The sequence below is a fragment of the Arvicola amphibius genome, chromosome 11 (assembly GCF_903992535.2).
Source record: "Arvicola amphibius chromosome 11, mArvAmp1.2, whole genome shotgun sequence".
Classification (NCBI taxonomy): Eukaryota; Metazoa; Chordata; class Mammalia; order Rodentia; family Cricetidae; genus Arvicola; species Arvicola amphibius.
The window spans coordinates 61,283,923-61,309,067 of NC_052057.2; the positions used below are offsets into that span (position 1 = coordinate 61,283,923).

General features: G+C 41.3%; 1 protein-coding gene across 1 annotated transcript; it reads left to right on the forward strand.

Annotated features, from left to right (window-relative positions):
* The first annotated feature begins 1,176 nt into the window (after positions 1-1,176).
* Positions 1,177-9,843, forward strand: Pmp2 (peripheral myelin protein 2). Its single transcript, XM_038347909.1, has 4 exons — positions 1,177-1,249; positions 2,328-2,500; positions 2,651-2,752; positions 9,793-9,843. Exons 1-4 carry the CDS (start codon positions 1,177-1,179, stop codon positions 9,841-9,843), a joined length of 399 nt encoding a protein of 132 aa, XP_038203837.1.
* Positions 9,844-25,145: the final 15,302 nt, after the last annotated feature.

Genomic DNA, 25,145 nt, shown 5'->3' on the forward strand with positions numbered 1-25,145 from the left:
CATGGTATATTAAGATCTCTGAATGTTAGTCAGGGTCTGTGCACGTATGTGCACATGTGTATATGTGTGTGCATGTGTATGTATGTGTGTGTGCATGTTGTTGTGGTTGTTTTGTAGAATGGGGAGATACTAGTCCAGAATCTGAATTTAGCACTGGGGAACAATGCTAGCTTAAATCCAGACTTACAGTTTACTTTTGGGAATAAGTTTCCTAGCTTCAAGATGCAGTTTTCCTCATTGTCAACTGGTCATTAACAACAGTGTGTGTCTCTTGTGGGGCTGAGAGGATGAAATGCGGCGATCTGAACTAAGCACATTCCATGGGGCCATTCAATACTGAACTCTCAGCATCCATTGGTATTATTTTGTGGGAAATCATCTGTTTATGAATCTATAGATTTTTATTAAATGTCTTAAATGCAAAGTTGCTATAGAAACTACGAACTTAATATCTCCAGGTTGGCTTTTTTTAAGGGAGATGAAATCTTAACTGTGGTCAAAGAGCACGCTACAGGGCTGCTTCTCATCCTGATGTATGAATGCAACTTCTGTGCTCGGCTGTGACAGACTGACCTTCTTGTCTGCCTACTCAGCCTGCCAGAATATGAAAACTATGCCAAGCCTCCCTCACCTCTGAATTTGTCTTCACAGTGTGGCCCTCCATTTCTCTCCCACAGCATATTTGAACCTTTTATGACAATGCTCACAGACTTTTTCTTTTTTAAAAAATCTTAATTGTGCTGAATTAAGAGTCACCAAGATGCCTACACATATGCACGTGCACTCAAATGTACTCATGTATGGGCACTCACTCACACACACACACACACACACACACATACACACACACAAGCATATAATTCATAGAAGGACTTAAGCACTCATATCAATGTAAGATCAACCAAAAGAATATTCTGAAGGTTCAAACAATACTTTCAGTTATTTTCACAGTTTTGGAAACACAGGGACATTATGTGGGGGTTTCTTTTCCCATGGGTAGGCAGTTTATGACTTAAGAGCCATTCATTGCCCAGTCCTATCACCTCCTTTCCCCATTGGGTCTCAGCATAAGTCACATGCTTTGAGTGTCTCTGAAAAGAACTGTGCAAGGTCTCAGCATCTCAGGGGCATCTGTTGTATCCCATCAAGAACTGTGCTGAATTCTCATCCATCGCAATGAGCAACAAATTTCTAGGCACCTGGAAACTTGTCTCCAGTGAGCATTTTGACGACTACATGAAAGCTCTGGGTGAGAAACCCTCCATAGCAAACACCCCTTTACAGAAAGACGCAAGGATTTTCTTCTAACGCTTTTTCCGGGTTGTCTGGAGAATGTCATGTGGGCTGATGTGCAATATTCTGTGTCGTTCATGAAATTTACTTCTGCCTCATTGGCAGTAACTTATCAGAACTTAACTTAAATGAAGCTATTTAAATGAGTGGGACCGGAAGGCAGTTTCACAGGCTTATCTTTGGGGACTTGGGAGAAATATTAGAATGTTAGTCAATCCATATTCTGGGATTTTGTGAAAGCTGGTTTAATAGAAATAAATATGCTCATAAGATAAAGAGTTAAATACTAGAACCCGCAATTTTAAATTTCAATCTTTATACAAACTAAAGATTCTTTTTTATTTGCTTTGAGTTTGTCCATTATTAAATAATCCTGTCTGTGAAGCTTGAGAAATGAAGCAGTGAGGACGTGTGTAACATTTAAAAGTGGCTGAGATCAGAAGAACTGGTTGGCAGCAGTGAGCTCAAATTCAGCCACACTAATGCTGTGTTGGAACAGTGTCCGCAGACAGAAAAGGATGAGGGACAGTTTGCTTTTTGTTTTTTCACCAGGCTGATTTAGGAACTACAAACTGTCAGAAATAAGATTCAATCAAGGATATAAAAGGGAGGATGTTTACTATGGCCATAAATCCTTATTGGCAGAGAAAATACTATAGAACATTGTGGAGGGGGGGGGGGCTGGAGAAGAGAGATAGTCTCATTGAAAGCAGCTATGTTTGTAATTACAAACTAAACTGTTTTTAAGCTTATACAGAACAGAAATGATTTATTCTGTGGTGAGAGTAGCATTGGGCATAGCAAAGTGGGCAACACTGAACAGCGTTTGCGCCGTAAACTCTGTCGACACCGCTGCTGGAGCGCTACAGTGTCACCAGCCTGTTTCTCCGCTCATTGTTGAAACACGGAGGAAGTCCTTGGCAGGAAACCCTGCCGTCTACTCATTGAAGTACTACTAAATACAGAATACGACCACCATTGTCCCTTACATATGTTGCCTTGCCCCCACAATCTGATATCGCCTTCCTTTTCAGGTGTGGGGTTAGCCAACAGAAAACTGGGAAATTTGGCCAAGCCCACTGTGGTCATCAGCAAGAAGGGGGATTATATGACGATAAGAACAGAAAGCACCTTCAAAAACACAGAGATCTCCTTCAAGCTGGGTCAGGAATTTGAAGAAACCACAGCCGACAACAGAAAAACCAAGGTAATGTGTAATATTTGTCCTGAAACTTGGTCCATTAAACTATCGAAAGACAGAATTATTTCTTCTAGGATTATGGGCAGCGGGGAATGAACATGACGTATTGAGACGTCTGCCTTGCAAACTGAGGCAAGCTAACCTTGAACTTTGCAGAGCATCGTGACACTGGAGAGGGGAGCCCTGCGACAAGTGCAGAGATGGGACGGTAAAGAGACAACCATAAAGAGGAAGCTGCTGGACGGGAAAATGGTTGTGGTAAGTGTAATGATTTCAGTCACATAGGCTGATACTTCCAGGTTCTAGAGCCAGGCACGTGGGGACAAGCTCTCAGGCAGAAGTGCCTGAATGTTAAAGAGCCCCGCGTGACCCACGTGCGGGCATGCGTGGTTACGTCAACGTGTGACTCAGCTAAGCCCTTGCGGGCATGTGTGAGCCGGTCACCTGTGTCATCTGCGTGACTGCTTCATGCTGATTTTGTGGGCATCAGGGAGTTGAGATGCTTAATAAGAACATCCCCAATTCTCGGGACAGAAATAAAGCTACATAAATACATAGATTATGCTTGTCTCAAAATGTCCCTTGTTCTTTAGACTACAAATGGACCATAATGCTAAGAATAAAGCCAGAGTTAGTGCTTAACCGGAAAACCATAAATGATTCATATTTAAGTCCTTTAAGTGTTAATTCAAGATTTCCAAGCAGCCGTATCAAAACAATAACGTTTAAACAATATTGAAAATATGGATAAATGTCACTTGTTTGGACTTATAACCAAAAAAGTATACTTCAAAAGTAAAATATAACCTTGACAGGCTCAGTTATAGAATATTTGCAGTAAAAGTACTTTGCTTCCAATAGTCCATAGGAACTTACCTAAACAATGTAAAAAATGCAATCTAAGCTGTAAGTTCTGAAGACCCCTTTAGCAGATCCTAGGAAAAAGAGTCAAGATGGACTGAAGCCTGTGACTCTGTGCTCACTAACTGGCACATGCATACAATCCTCCAATGTTTTTTTTAAAGATTTATTTATTTATTATGTATACAACATTCCTTCCATGTATGCTTGCATGCCAGAAGAGGGTACCAGATCTCATTATAGATGGCTGTGAGCCACCATGTGGTTGCTGGGAATTGAACTCAGGACCTCTGGAAGAGCAGTCAGTGCTCTTAACCTCTGAGCCATCTCTCCAGCCCCCTCCAATGTTTTGGATATCTCTTTCAGTGTGTGGTTCTTAGTTTTCGCAATGCACTAGATTTACATGGGGAGACAGTCCCAACATGAGGGCCCCATTATATATCAATCAATCCGAATCTCTTAGGGAGTTTATTTGATCTCTCATTGGATAAGGTGAATGTGAAAAAAATCATTTTTTATTAGTTGCTATTCTCCTTGTGAGCAAAACCAGTTAAAAAGCATCTTTAGAAAAAACAACTATGCCAGAGACCTGGTTGGGTGGGGGTTCAAGTCCCAAAGGGGACATGTGGAGTGGGAGGGGGAACGACAGGAACCAGGGACTGGACACAATCTCAGGGTGAATTGGGGTGGATGCCAGCCACATTTATTGAAAAAGGAATATGTCTTTTATATTTTAGATTTGCATGTAGAATTGGATGGGAGAAGGGGGGCATTGAGCTGGGGTGTGACTTGAGATCAGGGGTTGAGGAATCTAGCATTGACTTTGACAATAGTCATATGTTAATGAAGGGACATTAAATTTTTCTTGCCAGAGATAAGGAGAATGACTGCTTTAGTAAGCAAGAACATTCCTCAAACCCCCAAAGGAATAGAGATCCATATCCAAATGCCTGACCTTGGGAAAAGGACTTCTAGGGAGCAGATACTATACTATAACTTAAGAGCAAATTTCATTCCTCATGGGGATAAGCCCTGAGCTGTTCCCTAAATGTGTCTGTGTCTTAATCTTACTACATGGGCCTGTCCCCTCACTACACTCCCAACAGGGAAGGTCCTGATGTCTTACTCTTTTCCCATTAGAACATTCCATTCTGATTTCTCTACACTTATTAACTGAACCCTTGCCCTTAGTGGCCTCAGACTCTGGATCTGAATTGTAGGCATTTCATCCTAGATCAAATATGTCTAGTAAATCTCTAACCTTCCTGCACTTGGTGTAATTAAAAGGGCACAATGGAATTCCTGGTTCCATGGTGGCAGGGATTTCTCTCCAAAGAATTTTGTTTAGAGAGAGGCTACCATTGTACACATTTTTATCCTTCAAAACCTGCACAAGATTTTCCAAAGGGAAAGGCATTGATAGTGAGAATCTTTAAAAATGAAAGTTAAAAACTGCTGGGGAAGTGTGCTCTAATATTGAAATGCTGGAACTGTGTCAAGCAGCAGTGGTCACCATGCGGCCCATGGCATCTCCTGTTTTTTTTTTTTTTTTTTTTTTTTTTGTAATTTAGACATCTAGAAGCTATGATGAAGAGGTCAAATAGGGCTCATTAGTCACCAGACGATGACAGGAAGAAGAAGGATAAGAATGAGCACAAAGTCTAGAATAATGCTCAAATTGATAATACATGACCAAAAGGTTCCTCCTGTGACAAAGGAATTTAAGAAATTTACAAATCTTTCCATGCGGAAACCAAGAGAGATTGTAACACCATGACTAATTACAGTAATTTGGCCATGTAAGGTCTGCAACCAAAATGTCTGGATTATATAGGGAAGAGCCACTGCAGGGAAGGCAACCCAGCCATTGGGCTGGAGAGTTCAGGGAAGAAGGTAGGGCATGGGTCACACCCTATAACAAACAGCAGACTGAAGGATGCTGGAGTAACCTGGCAGTCAGATCCACCTTTGATTTGATAAGTTAACAGGCTCTTCTGTCCTAGCCTTTTTGCTGATAATTAATGAATGATAAGGAACAAAGAATTCATCTATGTCTACTTCCTGCTGATGCTGGGGCATTGGTGGAATGTTGACCAAATCCCTTTTTGTCCAGGCTCTGCTCGACCGTCTAGAGCTAGGTATACAATGGAAACTTCTAGGTCCATGGTCCTGGTAACTGGGGGAAGGAAGCCCCAAGACCAGGGAAGGGGGAAGAATTCCCACACCCTCAGGAATAAGCAGGTGGGGAAATAGGCTACTAAATGGCAGTACCTAATCTGTAATTCCTATGGCCTGTGAGGTAAATCCAAGTCAGTTTCCTGAAGCCTATAAGAACCTGTTAGAAGGGGTTCAGTGGTTAAGAGTACTGACTGCTCTTCCAGGGGACCCGGGCTCAATTCCCAGCATCCACATGGCAGCTCACAACTGTCTGAAGATCCAGTTGCAGGGGATCGGACACCTTCACACCAATGCACATAAAATAAAAAATTAAATAAACCGTAAGAAAAAGAACCTGTTAGAAGACTGTGTATGTAGATTAGACAGATACCTTCGGCACAATAAGAAGCACCTTTAAGTCTACATTTAGAAAACGACCAAGAGAAATGTAAAATCTTGAGCTTGTGACTGAATAGGAGCTGTGCTTTACCGGAGCTAGAGTAACAGCGTATCAGAATTCCATGGGTTAGTGCTAAAACTCTGGATTTTATCAGAATTCCGGGGGTTAGTGCTAAAACTCTGGATTTTATCAGAATTCCGGGGGTTAGTGCTAAAACTCTGGATTTTATCAGAATTCCGGGGGTTAGTGCTAAAACTCTGGTTTTTATCAGAATTCCGTTGGTTAATGCTAAAACTCTGAGTTTTATCAGAATTCCGTGGGTTAGCGCTAAAACTGGATTTTATCACAATTCCATGGGTTAATGCTAAAACTCTGGATTTTATCAGAATTCCATGGGTTAGTGCTAAAACTCTGGATTTTATCAGAGTCCATGATTTAATGCTAAAACTCTGGATTTTATCAGAATTCCGTGGGTTGGTGCTAAAACTGGATTCTATCAGAATTCCGTGGGTTAGTGCTAAAACTCTGGATTTTATCAGAATTCCGTTGGTTAATGCTAAAACTCTGGGTTTTAAGTCTTAATGTGACAACAACATAGAGAGGGAAAGAATTCTGAGCCGTTTTCCATAAACCTTAAAGCCATCTTCTTTCTTATACCTTCACAAATTACATCCACGTACCTAAAAACACATCTTTATATTTTTATGTCCTCAAACCTTTATACACACCTTAAAATGCCGTCTTACTAAAACAATTTTTTAGAGCCTCCTAACCTAAGTTTTCCTGTCCTGAGACCTTATATAAACTTCACTCACTACAAGACACAGAGCAGTCACGGTAAAGTGAGTTTCTTTAAATAAAGGAATAGTAAAAAGTTTCGCTGAAATCTGTTTTGTGAGCTTATCTCTTTTTTGAGTATGGTAGCAAGGTAAACTGTGTCTGGAGTAGCTTTAGGAAAGCGAGGCCTGAGGCCTGAATCTTTGAGCGAGGGGAACTGAGAAGGCAGCGGAAGCCTTGGGAGAAAGGAGCTGGGCACTTGCTGCTAGAAAAGCAAACTGTCTCCCATGATTGCATAAAGACATTGTGATAAAAGGTTTTCTAAACTTAAAATGTTCGAAATATAAATGTTTCCCAGTATGTTTTTTATAATTTAAATGTTTGTAAAACTCCACTTTTCTTCTTAAAAATTGTACAATCTCAAGCCGGGCGGTGGTGGCGCATGCCTTTAATCCCAGCACTCGGGAGGCAGAGGCAGGCGGATCTCTGAGTTCGAGGCCAGCCTGGTCTACAAGAGCTAGTTCCAGGACAGGCTCTAGAAACTACAGGGAAACCCTGTCTCGAAAAACCAAAAAAAAAAAAAAAAAAGTGTACAATCTCTCAGAAACAAAGTACTCTATTTTATTCCAAGAGGAGAAAAACTAGGGCACAGTCATAACCCACCCAAGACAGAACCGAGCCCCAACAGAGGAAACAGTCTTTTCCAGGGGTTTGGGTCTCCTCTCTGGACTCAACCTGGACCTTCCAGGTCCCAGCCCGCTCTATTTAACTGCGGCTGGGACTTCCGATGCCAATCATGGCTCCAGAATCTGGGAAATTGGTAAGGTTCACCGTTGCAACTGGGCTCTCCTTAGGAACGCTAGCTCTGCCACGCATTCGGAAGCCTCGGCTGCTTCCTATGACCCCTCATGTCTTAAAACCAACTTTACCCGGGGGACTCTTAGTGTCACCAACTCTGGCTTTGTACAGTCTTGCATATAAATGCACGGAGGTGTAGCTTAATACCTTATTAAACATTGTTTTTAAATCCCATCTTTCGTAAACCTTGTTTGCAGGACAGGAATTATCACACAAAAATCTATCCTAATCGAAAATATCTCGGAGACCTGCTGTTGTCTCTTCGGTAGCTGCACTCCACATGGTCACCTTTCATTATGATGGCAGTGAAGTCACATGACATCCATCTTCTCTAACCCTAGCAATGACGGTGACCAGTCACATGGCTGCCTAAAGATGGGATCAGGCCACATGGTTCTTTTAAGATTCCTGTACATAGATTTTAAACTATCAAACCTCAGTGTTACTAGCTTTAACCTTTTTTTAAATTAAACTTTACAGATTTTTAACCATACCCAATAAACTTATAAGTCTTGAGGTACAGAATGTTCACATAAACCAAGTCTAATTTTTTTGGCTCTTCTACTTTGTTTCCTTTTCCCCATCAATGTCAGGCAGATCAACGTGACACAGATCACAGAGGAAACTTTTAAGTAATGTTATCCACACAAAAAAGACGTCTGAACTCCTGCCAAGCTGAATCCAGTGACCAGCGATCCCAGAGATGGTGGCAGCAGAGACACTTCTGTCTCAGCTCCATGCTTGCAACAAAACTTACATTCCAGAAAACATAGACCAATCCACATACACAAAATGCAGGCGAAAACTTCCAACAACAAACTAGAAGCAAGTGGTGGGCAATGTCTCGCTATTAGCCCTGGACGGAGACTATTGGGTTCCTGTTGAACCCCCTCCATGTCCCAGAGACGGGTCTCATAAAACAGAACCATACTATGATACTCTAAGTTATATACACACATACACACACACACACACACACACACAAAAGAGCTGAATATCACACACACACATACACACATGCGTGCACATACACACTTGTATATATATACACCCATGTATGAAATTTTATAATTAAGTTTTTTATTACATGTTAAACCCAAATTTTGTTGCAAATTATATACATTTTAAACCATAAGCAACATACAGTTTTTTTTTTTTAAAAAATATACCTTAAATCACTTTCTTATCGCTTTTTTAAGCGTTAAGCTATAGAGACTACATGAGCCTGGGAGACATAAAAGGTATTTTGCTTTGACAGATGACATCTTAACGAAAGCATCCATCCCTACACATGGTGGAGGAGCCGTAGGTAGAGGCGGGTCATTGCCAGGTGCAGTTTGCAATTTAGCGTCAAGGGCCTGGTGAGACATTACAGAGAGAACAAGTTTCCACTGGCATGCTCTCATACTCTTTAGAGGTGGTGCAGTGTTGACTGTCTCTACCCACCTTGTCCCATGTCCCCAAGCCCAAGGAGCCAAGGACTACATCACTGTACAAATTGTAAGAAGACTGTTAGTCCAGAAGAAGCAACCTTAATTCCTTTTCTCTTACCAGTAGTACTACACAATGTCAATAAAGAGTCTTCTTTCTCTAAACTCTTTACGACAATGACTTCTCAAGTATATGTCCTCCTTCTCACCTTGCTCTTAGTCTTTCTCTGCTAAGGGGTTTGCAATACCCAAGGTAAGTCCTGTCCAAACGGAAGCCAGATGCCAAAGACCAGCAGGATTTGACCTATGGTTAGAGGAGATGCTGTCTATCATGTCAGGGAAGACAGGAGACCAGGCACTTGAGGAAGTTTGTCCTGGCTATCAGGAAGCAAAGACAGAGGAACACTAGAATCCAGCCCACCTCTTCTGCCGTAGTCTAAGGCCATGGTCCACGGAACAGCACTTCGCTGATGTGACCTGTGCCCAGTCTTCTGGTCTTCTCACCTCAGCTAACCCAACAAGGCTCTCCTTCACACATAAAGTTTTATTTCATCTTTGTGAGGACTCCGGCTCCCACAAAGCTGGCTACCAACATTAAGCATTGTAACTGGATATATCATGGATAGTAACACAGATCAACCTTAGAAGTTGTGCTCAAACATCAGTGGCCATAATTGTGAACTACCAGAGAACTGGCGTGTGAATGTTTTATTCCTTTCTAAGTGTAATCTTATGAGTTCATTTAGAAAGCTGTTTCATTCCAGATGTCCTGTTCTTTAACTTGTATTTTACACAGTCAATCTCCCTCTTTTAAGGAATGCATGATGAAGGGTGTGGTCTGCACCAGAATTTATGAGAAGGTCTGAGAAAATCACTGCATCATTCAACTGGTGCTTCCCCACCTAAGACTGGGAATCATTCAGCAAGATCCAAGGACCTTGCAGCTGGCTTGTCTGGTTTTGCATTTGTCTTGATATGTCCTATAGGTAAAGGTTTAAGTTGAGAATTAACCTAAATTTGTTAATTTAGACATTTTCTGTTTCATCCATGTCTTACTCTGTTAATCCTTCTTTATTGACCAGACACAATTAGCCCATGAAAATCACTGTCTGTTTACTGCGCTCATACTGTTTGAAAAGAAGTTATCAATACTAAAGCAGTAAAAATATTGATCTGGGCAGTGATAAATGTCTCAAGGGGCCTGGAAAGGTATGAGGCAGGGGAACTACAAAGAAAACAAAGCAAGGGGATGAGCTGTTTTAAACTGGCTCTACTTTTAGCCAATAGGAGCCGCCTCCATTCCATTTCAGCCAAAGTTTTACAATGTACAGACAATGGTATACACGGCTATCACAGCAATCGAAGGTAGTATGACAAGTGTAGGTGCCTACATAGCTCACATCCTGACCAAGATAAACACATTTTCTTAATCTTACAAAGCTTCCTTGTCCCCCTCCAAAGGTAATATCTTGTTCTGTTTCACCCACGAGAAGCAAGATGGTGCTGATTTGGTGCTAGATTAGCTTTGCCTAAAATAGAACCAGACCTCATGCATTCATTTCTGTTTCCATTTTAAAACCTAGCACGATGATTTTTTTATGTTCATCCAGATTGTTACATGTAGTAGTAATTTGTTTATTTTTGTTGAAGAGTATTATTCCATTGTATAACTGTATCATTATGGTAATCCATCCTTCTCTTGAGACAGTTGGGTTATAATCTATGTTTGTATACGGTGAATAAAAGCTGCTACATTCTCGTACAAAATTTGATGAGCATACGGCCTCTTTTGTGTTTAGAAGTTGTAAAATTAATGAATTCAGTAACTCTTGATATGAAAAAATGAGAAGCCACTGTGCTTATGTAAGAATGAAACTAATATATGATTGAGTAAATGAGAATTATGTGACTATTCATGGCAATCAGATGTTCAAGGTGTGTATATGTATATACATATACATATTCATATTCATATACATATACATTTACACATACAAATGAGGGAAGGCAGCAAAATCCATGAATAAATGCAAAGCGATCAGTGTAAATCCATGGTTTCCATCATGCTGTGAATAGAGATGTTCCTTACAGTCACATGTGTTGAAGTCTTGACCCCCTAACTGGCGCGACTATTTTGGGTGATGCTAAAAACGTTAGCAGGTGGGGTCTACATGGAGGACGTAGATCACTGGCGCATGCCTTTAAAGGTAGCCCCAGTCCCCTCCCTCTTTTTACGGCCCCCTATCTTCAATGAGTTTGCCTCTGCTATACAGTCTGGGTGTGATGGTGCTTCGTGGCACCACAGGCCCAGAATCTATGTAGCTAACTAACTGAGCCTTTGGAATTCTGATTTCCGAAGCTACCAGCCACAGCAAGCCCTCCCTCCTGTTGTTTAGACTTGGTGTTTTGTCACAGGGACTAATACAGTCTCCAAGCTGTGTGTGCGTTTATAAATAGGTACAATTGTACAGACACAACTACACATGTATGTGCATGATATATGCATGTACCTGATGTGTGTTTGCATGCTTGGGTCTTCTGGTTTTGTCTCCCCAGAGAGCTAAGAAGCACAGATACCCCAGAAATATAGCACACCTAGTACTCAGAGCTTGTTGTTTGATGCCATTTTTCACTAAAAGGGATGGCTGATTCCACATAGTACTCGGTGAGATTTTAACTATTTGTGTTTTGTTTTGTTTTTCGAGACAGAGTTTCTCTGCCTCCTGAGAGCTGGGCCACCACCGCCCAGCTAAGATTTAAACATTTTTATACACTAAAGTCAAAAATAATCAAAGAAATGAAAGAAGTGTATTACCTGAACACAAAGAAACTTCCCCAAACTTGGGACAATTTGGGTGCAAAATACTTGATAAAATCACAAGTTTAAGAATCATTAAGAAATCATAAATTCATAAATTATCATCATGAATTGTAAACTACTGGAAAAAAGATTCAAGACTCTGTGCTGATATTGTGGCTAGATGATATATGGTAGATAAAAGATGGGAAGGTACCACAGAATGCATGAACTGCAGACTGCATGTACCGCAGAGTGCATGTACCCCAGAGTGCATGTACCACCGACTGCTTGTACCACAGACTGCATGTACCGCAGAGAGCATGTACCACAGAATGCGTGTACTGCATACTTTATGTACCAGAGTGCATGTACCACAGAGTGCATGTACCATAGAGTGCATGTACCACAGACTGCATGTACCACAGACCGCTTGTACCGCAGAGTGCATGTACCCCAGAGTGCATGTACCCCAGAGTGCATGTACTACAGTGTGCATATACACTGAGAAAAACAATTAATAAATGGGACCTCCTGAAACTGAAAAGTTTCTGTAAAGCAAAGGACATGGTCAACAAAACAAAATGAAAGCCTACAGAATGGGAAAAGATCTTCACTAACCCCACATTAGACAGAGGGCTGATCTCCTAAATGTACAAAGAACTCAAGAAATTGGACACCAAAAGAAGAAATAATCCAATAAAAAAATGGAGTACAGACCTAAACAGAGAACTCTCAACCGAGGAATCTAAAATGGCTGAAAGACACTTAAGGAAATGTTCAACATCTTTAGTCATCAGAGAAATGTAAATCAAAACAACTCTGAGATTCCATCTTATACCTGTAAGAATGGCCAAGATCAAAAACACTGATGACAACTTATGCTGGAGAGGTTTTGGGGAAAGGGAGACACTTCTGCATTGCTGCATGCAAACTTGTACAACCCCTTTGGATGTCAGTGTGATGATTTCGGAAATAACCTTCCTCAAGACCCAGTAATACCACTTTGGGATATATATCCAAAGGATGCTCAATCATACCACAAGGACATGTGTTTAATTATGTTCATAGCAGCTTTGTTTGTCATAGCCAGAACCCGGAAACAACCTAAATGCCCCTTGACCGAAGAATGGATAAGGAAAATGTGGTACAATGGAGTACTACACAGCAGAAAAAACCCAACATCTTAAATTTTGCAGGAAAATGGATGGAGCTAGAAAATATTATTTAGAGTGAGCTAACCCAGACACAGAAAGACAATTATCATATGTACTCACTCATAGGTGGTTTTTAAACATAAAGCAAAAAAAGCCAGCCTGCAAACCACAATCCCAGAAAACTTAGACAACAATGAGGACCCTAAGAGAGACTTACGTAGATCTAATCTACATGAGAAGTAGAAAGTAGAAAAAGACAAGATCCCCTGAGTAAATTGGGAGCATGGGGACCTTGGGGGAGGATTGAAGGGAGGAGGGGAGAGACAGGGAGGGGAGCAGAGAAAAATATAGAGCTCAATAAAAATCAATAAAAAAAGAAAATAAAGAACAAAAAATGTCAACGTCATAAATGATAAATAAAAAGAAAAAAAAGAAAAAAAGTCATGGAAATCTTCTAGATCACATTATACTGAAAATACACGGCAGCCACCCGCAGGGAAGAATCCTGGATGTGTCTCGCATAAGCTGCACAGGACATGAGGTCATTCTGTGGATTAGAGTACACACAGGGGTTACATTAGAGTGAACTGTCATTGTGGGAAAGACTCTCTCTAGTCTTGGAAAACATATGATATTTTGGGTGCTGGGCATGTAAATGTGATTTAGCCTCACATGTTCAGAACAACATGTGAGTGTGTTTGCGTGTGAATACATACACATCCACAGAGAGAATGGCAAAGCATGTGGCGTAAAACCAAACAACAGCATTATCTGAATGAAAGATGTGTTTGTTGTCTATGAATTACTTTGCTTCTTATGTTTGCTTTCTATGAATTAATATACTTCTAACTTCCTTGTAAGTTTGAAATTCTTTGCAGAAAGGTGCACTGCGCCAGGCTTCCTCTGCCCCGAGGGCTTCAGTTGACATGCTTCTGCTGATTGTTAGCCTTGCTTTCGGTTTTGCCTTTTTCTCCTCCCAGGCCAACTCATAAAAAAGGAGCATTAAAACTGCCCTCCTACTCTTAGAGGTTGATGGTAATATGACTACCATAAAACGTATCTGTCAATAAATATAAGTATAATACAAAAGTCGTGGGTACTTTTCACTCTCATAACAGGAAAAGTATTACGTTACTAATGAGGAAGAGAAGATAATCATTTCAGCAGGTGGTAATATTGTTAATTTAAATAACGATTTCTTAGCAGCCATAAAGGAGACCATGGGAAAAACCTAATATCGGAACTTATTTCAGCTATTGTAGCAAAACACCCTATGTCACACATCATAACAATAAAACTCTCACTCTTGTGGAGGCTAGGTAGTTCACAGTCTAGATGCTGGCAATTCTGCTCTCTGTGTAGGGATGCTTCCACACTGACAGGTGCAACTGCAGAATGACTTCCCAAGGGCCTCTTTTATAAGGTATAGTCCAATTTAACGGCGGCTCTACTTTTCATGGGAGCTAATTACCTCCTAAAACTACTGAACCTGGGAATTAGGATTTCAACACATGAATATGGGGGTGGGTTTGGGTTGTCAACTGTCCTCCAAAGGCTCACACCCTGAAGTCTGGGTTCTCAGCCCATGATGACATTCGGAGATGATAAAACCTTTAGGGGGTAGGTAGGGTCTGCTGGGAAACAACAATGTCATTGGAGTGTCTCATTGAAGAGTATATTGGGATCCTGGGCCTTCCTCAATTTCTTTGCTACCCAGCCACCATGAGTAAAGCCTCTTTGGTCCGCCATACTCCACTTGCCACAGTGTTTTGCCTGGCCAATGGGACGGACATCCAATGGACCGAGATATCTAAACTATACAGCAAAATGAGCACTTTCTTCTCTGAAGTTGGCCTTAGGTGTTTGACTTAGAGATGGAGCCCTAATACAAACATTGTCAGACTACCAATTAGGGTCCATAATATTTAAGAATGGGCTCAGCATACAGTTTTGATGGTCTAGTTTTTTCATTTGACATTGTAACATTGTAGTGAAGAGCAGTCAGACTGATTAGTTGAAGCTTCAGATCCCTCTTTATCAGCTCTGATCATGGACACATTCCTCAACACACACACATACACACACAGAGAATATAAGAATATTAGAGAACATACTTTGAAGAGCTGTGAAAAATAAATAAATAAGCTAATGCATTGTCAGGTGTTTAGACCAAGGACATTACAGAAGTATCTTCTATTATTGCTGTTTATTTATTTTATTATTCATTTACTGATTTGTTTGTCTTGAGACAGGCTTCCATATGATAGCTCAGTCTGGTCTCAACTCATGATCTTTGTGCCTTGCCTCTAGTGTGCTGAGATTGCAGGCTCACAGACACTGTTCGTGGCTGTTCTGCTATATTTATCTAATGAGGCATATGATGTTCAAATAGAACATTCTGTTTAAAATAAACAGAAACACAGATCCACGTTTTAAGTACTATGTTTTAAGTAATTTGTACTCCAAGTGAGAAAGTCAAGAATACTATTCAGATGAAAATAAAAATTAAGAATCATATTCAAGTTAATTGATATAAGCAAACGAACACTTAAATTGGGATATTTAAAATAGGACTTAGTGATTAGCTACTCCAACTTAAATATGAGCTAAATAAATGCATATTCCCAAAGAATAAATTATCTGTTGTCAGTTGTATAATGACTGACATACATGGTCTAGGTTTTTAAGACATTACTGTTTCTAGGAACTGGCCAAAATTGGCCTGAAGGGCTGATGGCTAGAGACAGGTTTCAGGGAACATGTCTATAATCCAGCATTTAAAAGAAGGCAGGGGTATGGTAAATGTGAGACCAGGCTATTTCAGACATAATGACACGCTATCTACAAAACACAGTTTTCCAAAAACTGATTACTGATTTCAGGAAATTGGCAAGCCAGTTTCTAGAAAGGATTGGAGGCTTGTTATATGTATGAGCGTGTTGTCTGCATGTAAGTATTTGTACCACATGGATCGCTGGTGCCCTCGGCGGTTATGTGAGGGAGTTGGGTCCCCTGAAACAGGAGCTGTGGATGGTTGTGACCAGCCACATAGACGCTGCTCTTAGTCACTGAGCTGAATATCCAACCTCTTAGGTTTTCCTGGAAGAGCTGTAGTTTAATATTGGTTGCTATACTCCTTCTAATCCTGATTAGAGATTTAGTCAATAATTATTTCTTATTTCTTAGGCTGACTCCTAATCCATGCAGCATGTCTCTGAACATGGTTGGACAACAAAGTCACCAGAAAGCTCAACATCTGAGAACCAGGATTATATCCATCAGGATGCTGCAGGGATGTGTTAGAGATTAAAAACACTGACTGTGCCGGGCGGTGGTGGCACACGCCTTTAATCTCAGCACTCGGGAGGCAGAGGCAGGCGGATCTCTGTGAGTTCGAGGCCAGCCTGGTCTACAAGAGCTAGTTCCAGGACAGGCTCTAAAAAAGCTGCAGAGAAACCCTGTCTCGAAAAAATAAAAAAACACTGACTGCTCTTCCAGAGGAGTCAAGTTCAGTTTCTAGTACACACCTCAGGCAGCTCCAAACTGAACACACATTGAATAAACTCACATAGAGTCATATGTATGCATAAAATGAAATCTCAAAAAAATTATATCCATGGAATCGTTAGTTTATTTATTATTTATTTTTTTCTTGCTGTGGGCACTGGCTGAAACCAAGGCATTGCAACCATTAAAAGGCAAGCACAGGCATATCAACAGTTTAAATAGTTTATTGAGCAATTCCCCACCTCCCACCCCCAACCCTGGTTCATGGACCAGGCTGGGTCAACCCACAGGGAGTTTAGGCTCTGTTGAGAGGGAAACAGGAGAACGCTTTGTAAGTTGTTTTCAGAAGCAAGACAGAGAAAGTATTTGATGGATTAAGGTGGACAGTCTCTAGATAGAAGACAAAGTCTCTGCAAGTTTTGTTTGTTTTCGCAGGGCTTCAGTCTTCCCGGGGCCTTGCACGTGCTGGCTGGGCAAGCGTTCTATCACTGAGCTATGCTCCAGGGTGTGGGCGGTTTGCCTTGTACTCTGTGTTGGTTTTGGCTTCCATTGGTAGGAATTTAGAGACATGGAGTTCAACCCAGCCTAATGACCTCCCAATTACATTTTAACACTAGACTCAAACCCCCCAGGTGATCCTGCACCAAAGTTAAAAAACTCAACTTAAATGCAGGGAAATGCCATTAAAACCAAGAGTAACAAGGGCTTCTATTGTGGAGTTAACTGTCTGTGGGCAGTAAAGGTGCTACTGCCTGCATATGGGTGGGAAATGCCTAGACTTCTCTGCTAGGGATGCCCTATTGATTATCTCTTTGCTGTTTCCTCAGGAGGCCATGCAATTGTCATTCAGATTTATTCAGGTCATGCATGTACAAGCATGAAAGTTCACAGACTGGAACAGCAGGTGAAGACAGCTTTAAAGAGATGCTAGGTCTTTGCAAAACACAACTCCTTTTCCAGTGCAGCTTACAAAGAATCACTCCAAACACTCAGCACAGAATGAGCTTTTTGTAATCTGTTTTTTCACTTTATTTTTTAATTTACTGGTTATCAGGTATCCATTATCTGTATGGGATTTGGGCAGTATGTACTGGAGCCTGAAATCCTCCCTCGGTCAACTAAAGTAGAACAGTTGTAATTTGCCTGCTGATATAAAGTAAATTCACCAGTCCATGAGAGAACTTATGGTTCTTTCCATCCTGACAAGGTTTTAAAGCTAAACGCATGTCTGGCTACATTTTACACCCATAAGATAAAATATTGTTGGAATTTGAAGCCTGTTGGAATTTGGGATGATGGGAATTGCCTGGCATTTGGCATTGCTGTGCTACTAATCTTGATGTCTTGTAATCAGGATTATTTTCCCCACAGGGTATATAAGAGCACTTCAGTCAGACCATCCCCACAGTCAGCCAAGGCACAAACTGAAGCTCTTTGTTTTCAGTGATCAGCAAAGCCCTGGGAGAAATGAAGGAAAAGTGAGAAATAGCTCCCTGGTCATGAAACAGGAAACACATATGCCTCTCTGAAAAGAGGCCAGCTCTCTAAGAAGAGTGGAGAAGACAACTTCATCAAATCATAAATTATTAGTGCCATGCTGTTTGCAGGACTTACTCCAGAAAGTGCAAGAATGGTTCAAAACTGTAGGACATCTCCCACCCTAGTCTCTTAAACCCACCAAACACAGTGAAAAACCACACTACTTCCACCCAGTAACTATCAATATGTCACCTTAAACAAGTGACTGAATTCAATGGGCAGAGCCAGGGAGATGATGAGGCAGAAGCAGAACAGAAAGGCTGAGGCAGGTAAAGGAACGCTGTGAGGAAAGGAGCCCTTACCTGGAATCCAGCTGGTGTCCCTGCAGTTAAGAGTCGATAGTTGCAGAACTGTAGGCAGAGGCTGCTCATTGGTTTCTCAGCTGCCTGGCCACGAATAATCACACAGAAACTATATTAATTAAAACACCGCTTGGCCTATTTGCTCAGGCTTCTTATTAAATAACTCTTACATCTTAAATTAACCTATTTCTATTCATCTATGTATCGCCTCAAGACTCATGGTTTACTGGTAAGATTCTCTGGTGTCTGTCTCCTTTGACAGCTATATGGCAACTCCTAGACTCTTCCTACTCTCTCTATATCTCTGTTATAATTTTCTGCCTGGTTTTACTCTGTTAAGCCATTGGCCAAAAGCAGTTTCTTTATTAACCATGAAAATAAAACATATTCACAGCATACAGAGGGGGATCCCCACATCACAGAGCAGTTAGTTAACTTGGCTATAAAGGTTGCCATTTGTGTTAGAAATCTTTCCTAATGTGAGCTCTATGCCAAAGCAAAAATCCCAATCAAGCCAAATAACAACAAGTCAAATTAAGAAATATCCAGGTTTAATGGGATTCCTGTGCTCTAGGGGGGACCAGGAGGCTGCTAACATGACCGCGGGGCGGGGGAAGGGGAGAGGAAAGAGACCAAGTGATTCTCCTTTGGGAGCTATCTTAAATACCCTGTGGGAGTGGTCCCGACCTCCCCCCCCCCCGCCCAAAGGAGGGGTCAGGTCCTGGCATGCTGGGATTTGGAGTCCAGACCAATACAACTCTCAGGCCTGGAGACTGGGGGCTACGCTCTCAATTTAACACTTTGTTGAAGCAATATCCCTTTTAAATATATTTCAAATGTGCAACCAAAGTAGAAGCCTAAACACCAACCGAGCCACAGACCCTTTGATCCACAATGCTGTCCTACCTGTTAGCATTCAGGCATTTACACTGGCCTGCTCTCAGGGACCTAACAGGACAGTCATCAGCTGCAGCCACTAGGCAGAGCACCCACTGTGTGCGTGCGCTATATCCCCTCATAAAAAGCAAGCCCTTCTCACCTCTCCTCCTCTTTCCCACCAACTCAACCCGAGCCCACCGCTGCATCTCCCCCCAATAAATCTACCACTTGAGCTCTGTTGTTGTGGCGGCCAGCCATGGTAAGCTAAGTATGGACAGGTCACCCAAAGGAAGTTCTCTATTTCCAACCATTATCACCTTCCAGAGTAGGACTTGGCCCTCAATAAATTTAATAAGAGGCCCAAGTGTCAGTAGTTTACCCTGAGGCAATGTCTGGCTGCAAGAGGAACCACAAGCTGAGTTACTCGACTCTGACCCAGGAACAGACTATTCAAAGTAAATGTCTGGCATTCCAAGCGCTGTAGATAGGTTCACCTGCCAGTGCACTTTCACCAGGACACCTTAGACAAATGTCAGTCAATCAAGGGTCTTAAAACCTCAAGAACCCCTTACCCCCACCTTCACTACTATAAAACCCAATTCTAATTGAGCTCGGGGCTCTCCGGTTATTCCAATACATTGGACATGCAGAGAGACCGAGTTTGTAAACTTGATTAAAATAAAGGCTCTTTGCTTTTAGATGTGGGACTCAGTTTTCTTGTTGGCTTTTGTGGGGACTTCACAGATTTGGGCATAACAGTTGCATGGTATGATTTTGTCATGTCCCTTGGCTCCAACCCACCTGTGCTACTAAACTATTACATTGGTGTCATAAGACTTGACAGGCTCTCTTTATTCTTTCTGTCTACTGGCAGCTGGAGGAATGCTGGGATCTTGTACCCAATCTACTTGCAACAGGCTCACTTTCCAAGTAACCAATCACTAGGCTCTTCACCCAACACCGGCTGCAATTGGTAGCCAGCTTAAACACTTCTCTTGATCTGTGGTAGTGACCTATAAATAAGTGTCTGGCATCTTTCTGGTGTTCTTGAAAGCTGAGGAATCCCCAGCCATGATCTTCAAGGCTGAAGCTGATCTCTTCATCAAACTCACCTCTGGCCGTTTCCCATGAGTGAGGATTAATATCTCAAGCATCGTTTCTTGCCCTTTGGTCTCGTTCACAAGCCTAGTCCCAGGATATTCAAGCCTTGGATCTTCTTTTTCTACCTCACTCAAGGGAACTGTATCCTGAGCCATACCTCCAAGCTCCCTGTTGGGATGTTTTTTGGAAAACCTCAAACCGCTAGTACCCGACTTAAGGGCTTCTGAACTTACCTATCTTTGCAGCCAAACCTGGCCCTGATACCATTTAGGTAATAAATCCAAGTGGTTTCCAACTGGCACCCTATATCTAGATATTATATGGGATCTTTGCTGCTTCTGCCAGTGATCAGGTAGACAGAAGGAAGTACCTATATCCAAACTTTCTCCTATCTTTTCTCTAAACCTTCCCTCTGTTGTTCGTGTTCCCCCACTCAGCTCCTCCTAGCTATTAAGTCTGAACTTCACAAACCTTCCACTACTTTTGACCATGCTAACACTACCTGTAAGATATGTGAGGGCAATGGGGGCATCATGCTTTTGGAAGCAACCAACCAATATTTGATTTGACTGAAGTTTTGCTCCATGATATGGAAACCAAGTACCTGATACAGCTTGAATGATCAAGAACCAGAGCCTAGATAGCCCGGGGACCTAGGAAGAAACCAGATATTACTGCTCAACTAAACAAATAAATCAAAACAACAAAGGAACAATAAAATGACTCATAATGACATTCTGCTATACTCTTGGATGAGTGCTCAGTCATCTTTGGAGAAGCTTCCTCCTGCAACAGATAGGAATAAATACAGAGACTCATGGTCAGACATTAAACAGACCGTGAGCACCTTGGAACACTCCACAACCCTGAACTGGATGTTCCCATCAAGTTCCTTCCCTCAGAGCTCAGGAGATGCTGGGGAAGAGGAGATAGAGAGAGTGTAAACACGAGATGATGGAGAATACCTGGAGAACAAGGTCCTCTAAGCCAACATGAGCAATGCTGGTGTAGGAGGTCCTTCTCTCTTTGTGTTGCTCTCATTGGTTAATGAATAAAGAAACTGCCTTGGCCTAATAGGGCAGAACTTAGGTAGGCAGAGAAGACAGAATTCTGGGAGGAAGAAAGCAGAGTGAGAGAGATTTGCCGTGGAGCCGCCAGAGTCAGACATGCTAAATCTTTCCCAGTAAGCCACTGCCTTGTGGCAATATACAGATTAACAGAAATGGGTTAAATCAAGATGTGAGAGTTAGCCAATAAGAGGCTAGAGCTAATGGGCCAAGCAGCAATTTAATTAGTACAGTTTCTGTGTGGTTATTTCAGGGCTAGACAAGCCGGGTGGCAGGGACAAGCAAGCGGCCCTCTCTTTTAACACAATGCACATATGAATTCAGAGAGACTGAGGAAGCATGCACAGGGCTGGCACGTGTCTACACCAGATGGGGCCCTAGAACTGAAAGAAGAAGCAGACGCATATCCCCATTTCTAACCCAGAAGCAATCTCCAATTGATAACCACTTGTAAATGAAAATATAGTTTCTCCCAAGGGAGTCTCACTTGGAAAACAACCTATTCTTTTGCTTTTTTTTTCTTTTTCAAGAAAGGCTTTCTCCATGTAGCCTGTAGACCAGGCTGACCTTGAACTCAAACCCACCTGCCTTTGCCTCCCTAGTGCTGGGATTCAAGGCATGCACCACCACCGCCTGGGTGAAACAAACTATTCTTAAGGGTAGGCTGCACGACCAGCAGTAGAAGTTCAACAGAAAGTGAACTTGACAGCATCTTTAGAGGGTCCTTGTCTCACAATGTTAAGTTTTGGGAGCTACTGAGTACCAGTCTCTGCACTCCCCTGGGGTTCAGAACAGTACGTGAAAACTGGCTTGGGAACCGGCTCTGAGGGGTAGAACACCTGACTCAGGCACGTATTTCCTGCATGTCTCTTTATTTCTTGGAGGAAGGTGATCATAAGCCATAAGGCATAAGGGGTCATCTCCACAAATCTTTTAGTTTATATAGACAAGTTAGCAGTCCCACAGGTGGTAACAATAATATCAAGCATGCATTTCCACAGAGTCACAGGAAACCATGGATCTGGCCTTACATCTCAAAGGAGGCGGAGCTGTGAAATTCCTCTGCGGCTATACTAATCTGTGGGCTTGATTTCCATTAGTATCTAGCTGGTTGAGCTAAAAGGAATCTCTTATGGGGACCCTGCTTTTGACTCCAGCAGGGTGCCCAGGTGAGAATTTTTTTCTCTGAAGCTAGTTTTAGCAACTCAGGTCTTTGTGCTGTATAAACAGTTAGTTGCCAGGGCTATGATCTTGTGTTAGTTAAAACCAAGGTAAAGTGTATAGACTGTCAGTAGCCTGTTAAGTCAGAGTAGTTGACCAGGAGATTACTCCTTCCTGGGTCTGCTGTTAGAGTGTTACCTCCTGTATGAGGCTCCTCTCTTATCAGTGACTATTGTTAATAAAGAAAGTTTGTGGGGGGCTATTTTTATGTAGATTTTGGCTATGAGAATAAAGGCTTGACTGAGTGGATTCTTTCCACACCACAGCTTCATCCAGTTGCACTACAGGAAAAGTAAGGTTTATACACTGCTGGGAGACTATAAAAGGGAGAAATGCCATAATTTCGCAAGACTTTTACAGAATTGACAGTGGCTTATCCAAAGGACAGGTGTGCTCGTAGTTCTGCAAAACAGGTTAGTCCAAGTGGGTGTGTATATATACATTTTGTGGTGGATTAGTCTAATAGATCTGTCAGCTGTATATTTACTGCATAAAACTTCTGAACTCACCACAGTCATGTTAGGGTTTTTCCTTTTTTCTTTGATCTTATTTTATATATATATATACATATATATACATACACACGTTTTATACACACGCATATACATATATAAATATATATGTTCTCTCTTTTACTCTATTGGTCCTTTGCATGCATATATATATATATATATATATATATATATATATATATATATATGACTTCTAGTTTAGTTTTTATGAAGTATCTGAACAGGCAAATGTCTGGGTCTCTGCTTCCAGTATGTTCTCTTGGGTTCTTTTCCTTCTGTTAATTCATTTTGTTCAATTCTGATGTGTTAATTTTTGTTTTTTTCTTATTTTATTATATTAATACAGTATAGTATAGTATTATACTATTCCTTACCAATAAAAAAATCAGGAGTCAGATATCAGGGTAAGAGCCTGAAAATTCAGAGAAGCAGGGGAGCTGCTACCAGTTGCTCCCTATCTCTTCTGTTCCTTCCTCCAAAAGGGCTGAGACTGTCTCTCAGCCCCACCTCACTACTCTATTTCTCCTGTCTGCCACAGTCCTCCAAACCTTTATGTTTAATTTTGCTCAGCTAGTGGCTGGCTCTGCCCTATGACTCCAAGCAAGTGTTATTTGTGAGAACACAATAAAAATAACACACATTTTCCCATTTTTGTCTAAATAAGAAACAAAGGTTTTAACTAACATAGTAAAACTAAATACCATAAGTACAATAACTATATACAAATATATACAGGCAAGAATTACATCAACAATGTCCAGTCCATTTAATTTGACAAATTTAGAGAAAATACTCCATTATTTATCCTATCTTGGTGAGTGTAAAATGTTGTATATAATTCCCTCTCTATCCTAACTTGTATTACCAACCCCAAACCAATTTTTATGTCTTTCAAAACCTTATACCCTCACACCTTTTTTGTGAGTTTCTTTTCTGAAAAAGGTAACAAGGAAAACTCTAACTCTCTAGTCTTTAGCTCCATCAGAGAGGCGAGCAGGCTATAATGCTACCGGAGTAAAGAGGAAGTGCAGAGTAACAACTTCCAAAACTAAGAAATGACAGAGATAGCTGGCTAAACAGTCATGCGAGGTTTCCCTGTGAAGCTGGGGCATGAGTCTTCAGTCTTCAGGCCTAGAATATCTGGCAGACTTTTCTGTGAAATGGAATTTCAGAAGGAATCTCCCACCTTGTCATGGCAAAGTTCAGCAGTCACTTTCTTTTGAATCCTTCTTGTCCAATTTGGACAATACGCTGTCAGCAGCTGAGACAAGGGCAGAGTCTTGCTCAATGGCTAACTTTTGCCACAAAGAAAGTAAACTCCATATGGAGTTTCTTCAATGTCCATCATCATCTCTGAAGTAGATTGGTGCTGCCAGGGTCTCACTGTCATGAAAAGCCTTAGGCTATTAAACATATTAAATGTCATATTCTGTAGGTCTTTGAAGTGTTTGAAGACTATATATAAATGTAACTGTTTATGACCTTGAAAACATACCTAACATGATTATAAGTTTGCCTATTTTAGATGATTATTAACCTGTGTTTTTTAGCTACATATTACTTTAAAATGAGATGCATAAGCACAATACCCCAAACAAGCATAGAAATATACATACAGTATAACAAAATTAACTTTAAATTTGTATCAATATACCAAAACTTATAAGAATGTGAAATATTTAAGACTAGTAGTCTTTTCTTTCTTTTCTTTGGTTTAAAAGTAGATTCAATAATTATCCTATCATTTCTGTGTGTGTGTGTGTGTGTGTGTGTGTGTGTGTGTGTGTGTGTTTAAGACAAGGTTTCTCAGTTTTGGAACTAGCTCTGTAGACCAGGCTGACCTCAAACTCATAGAAATTTGCCTTCTTCTGCCTCCTAAGGGCTGGGACTAAAGGTGTGCACCACCATTGCCTGGCTTATTCTACCATTTCTTTTTTTTTTTTTTTTTGGGTTTTCGAGACAGGGTTTCTCTGCAGCTTTAGAGCCTGTCCTGGAACTAGCTCTTGTAGACCAGGCTGGTCTCGAACTCACAGAGATCCGCCTGCCTCTGCCTCCCGAGTGCTGGGATTAAAGGCGTGCGCCACCA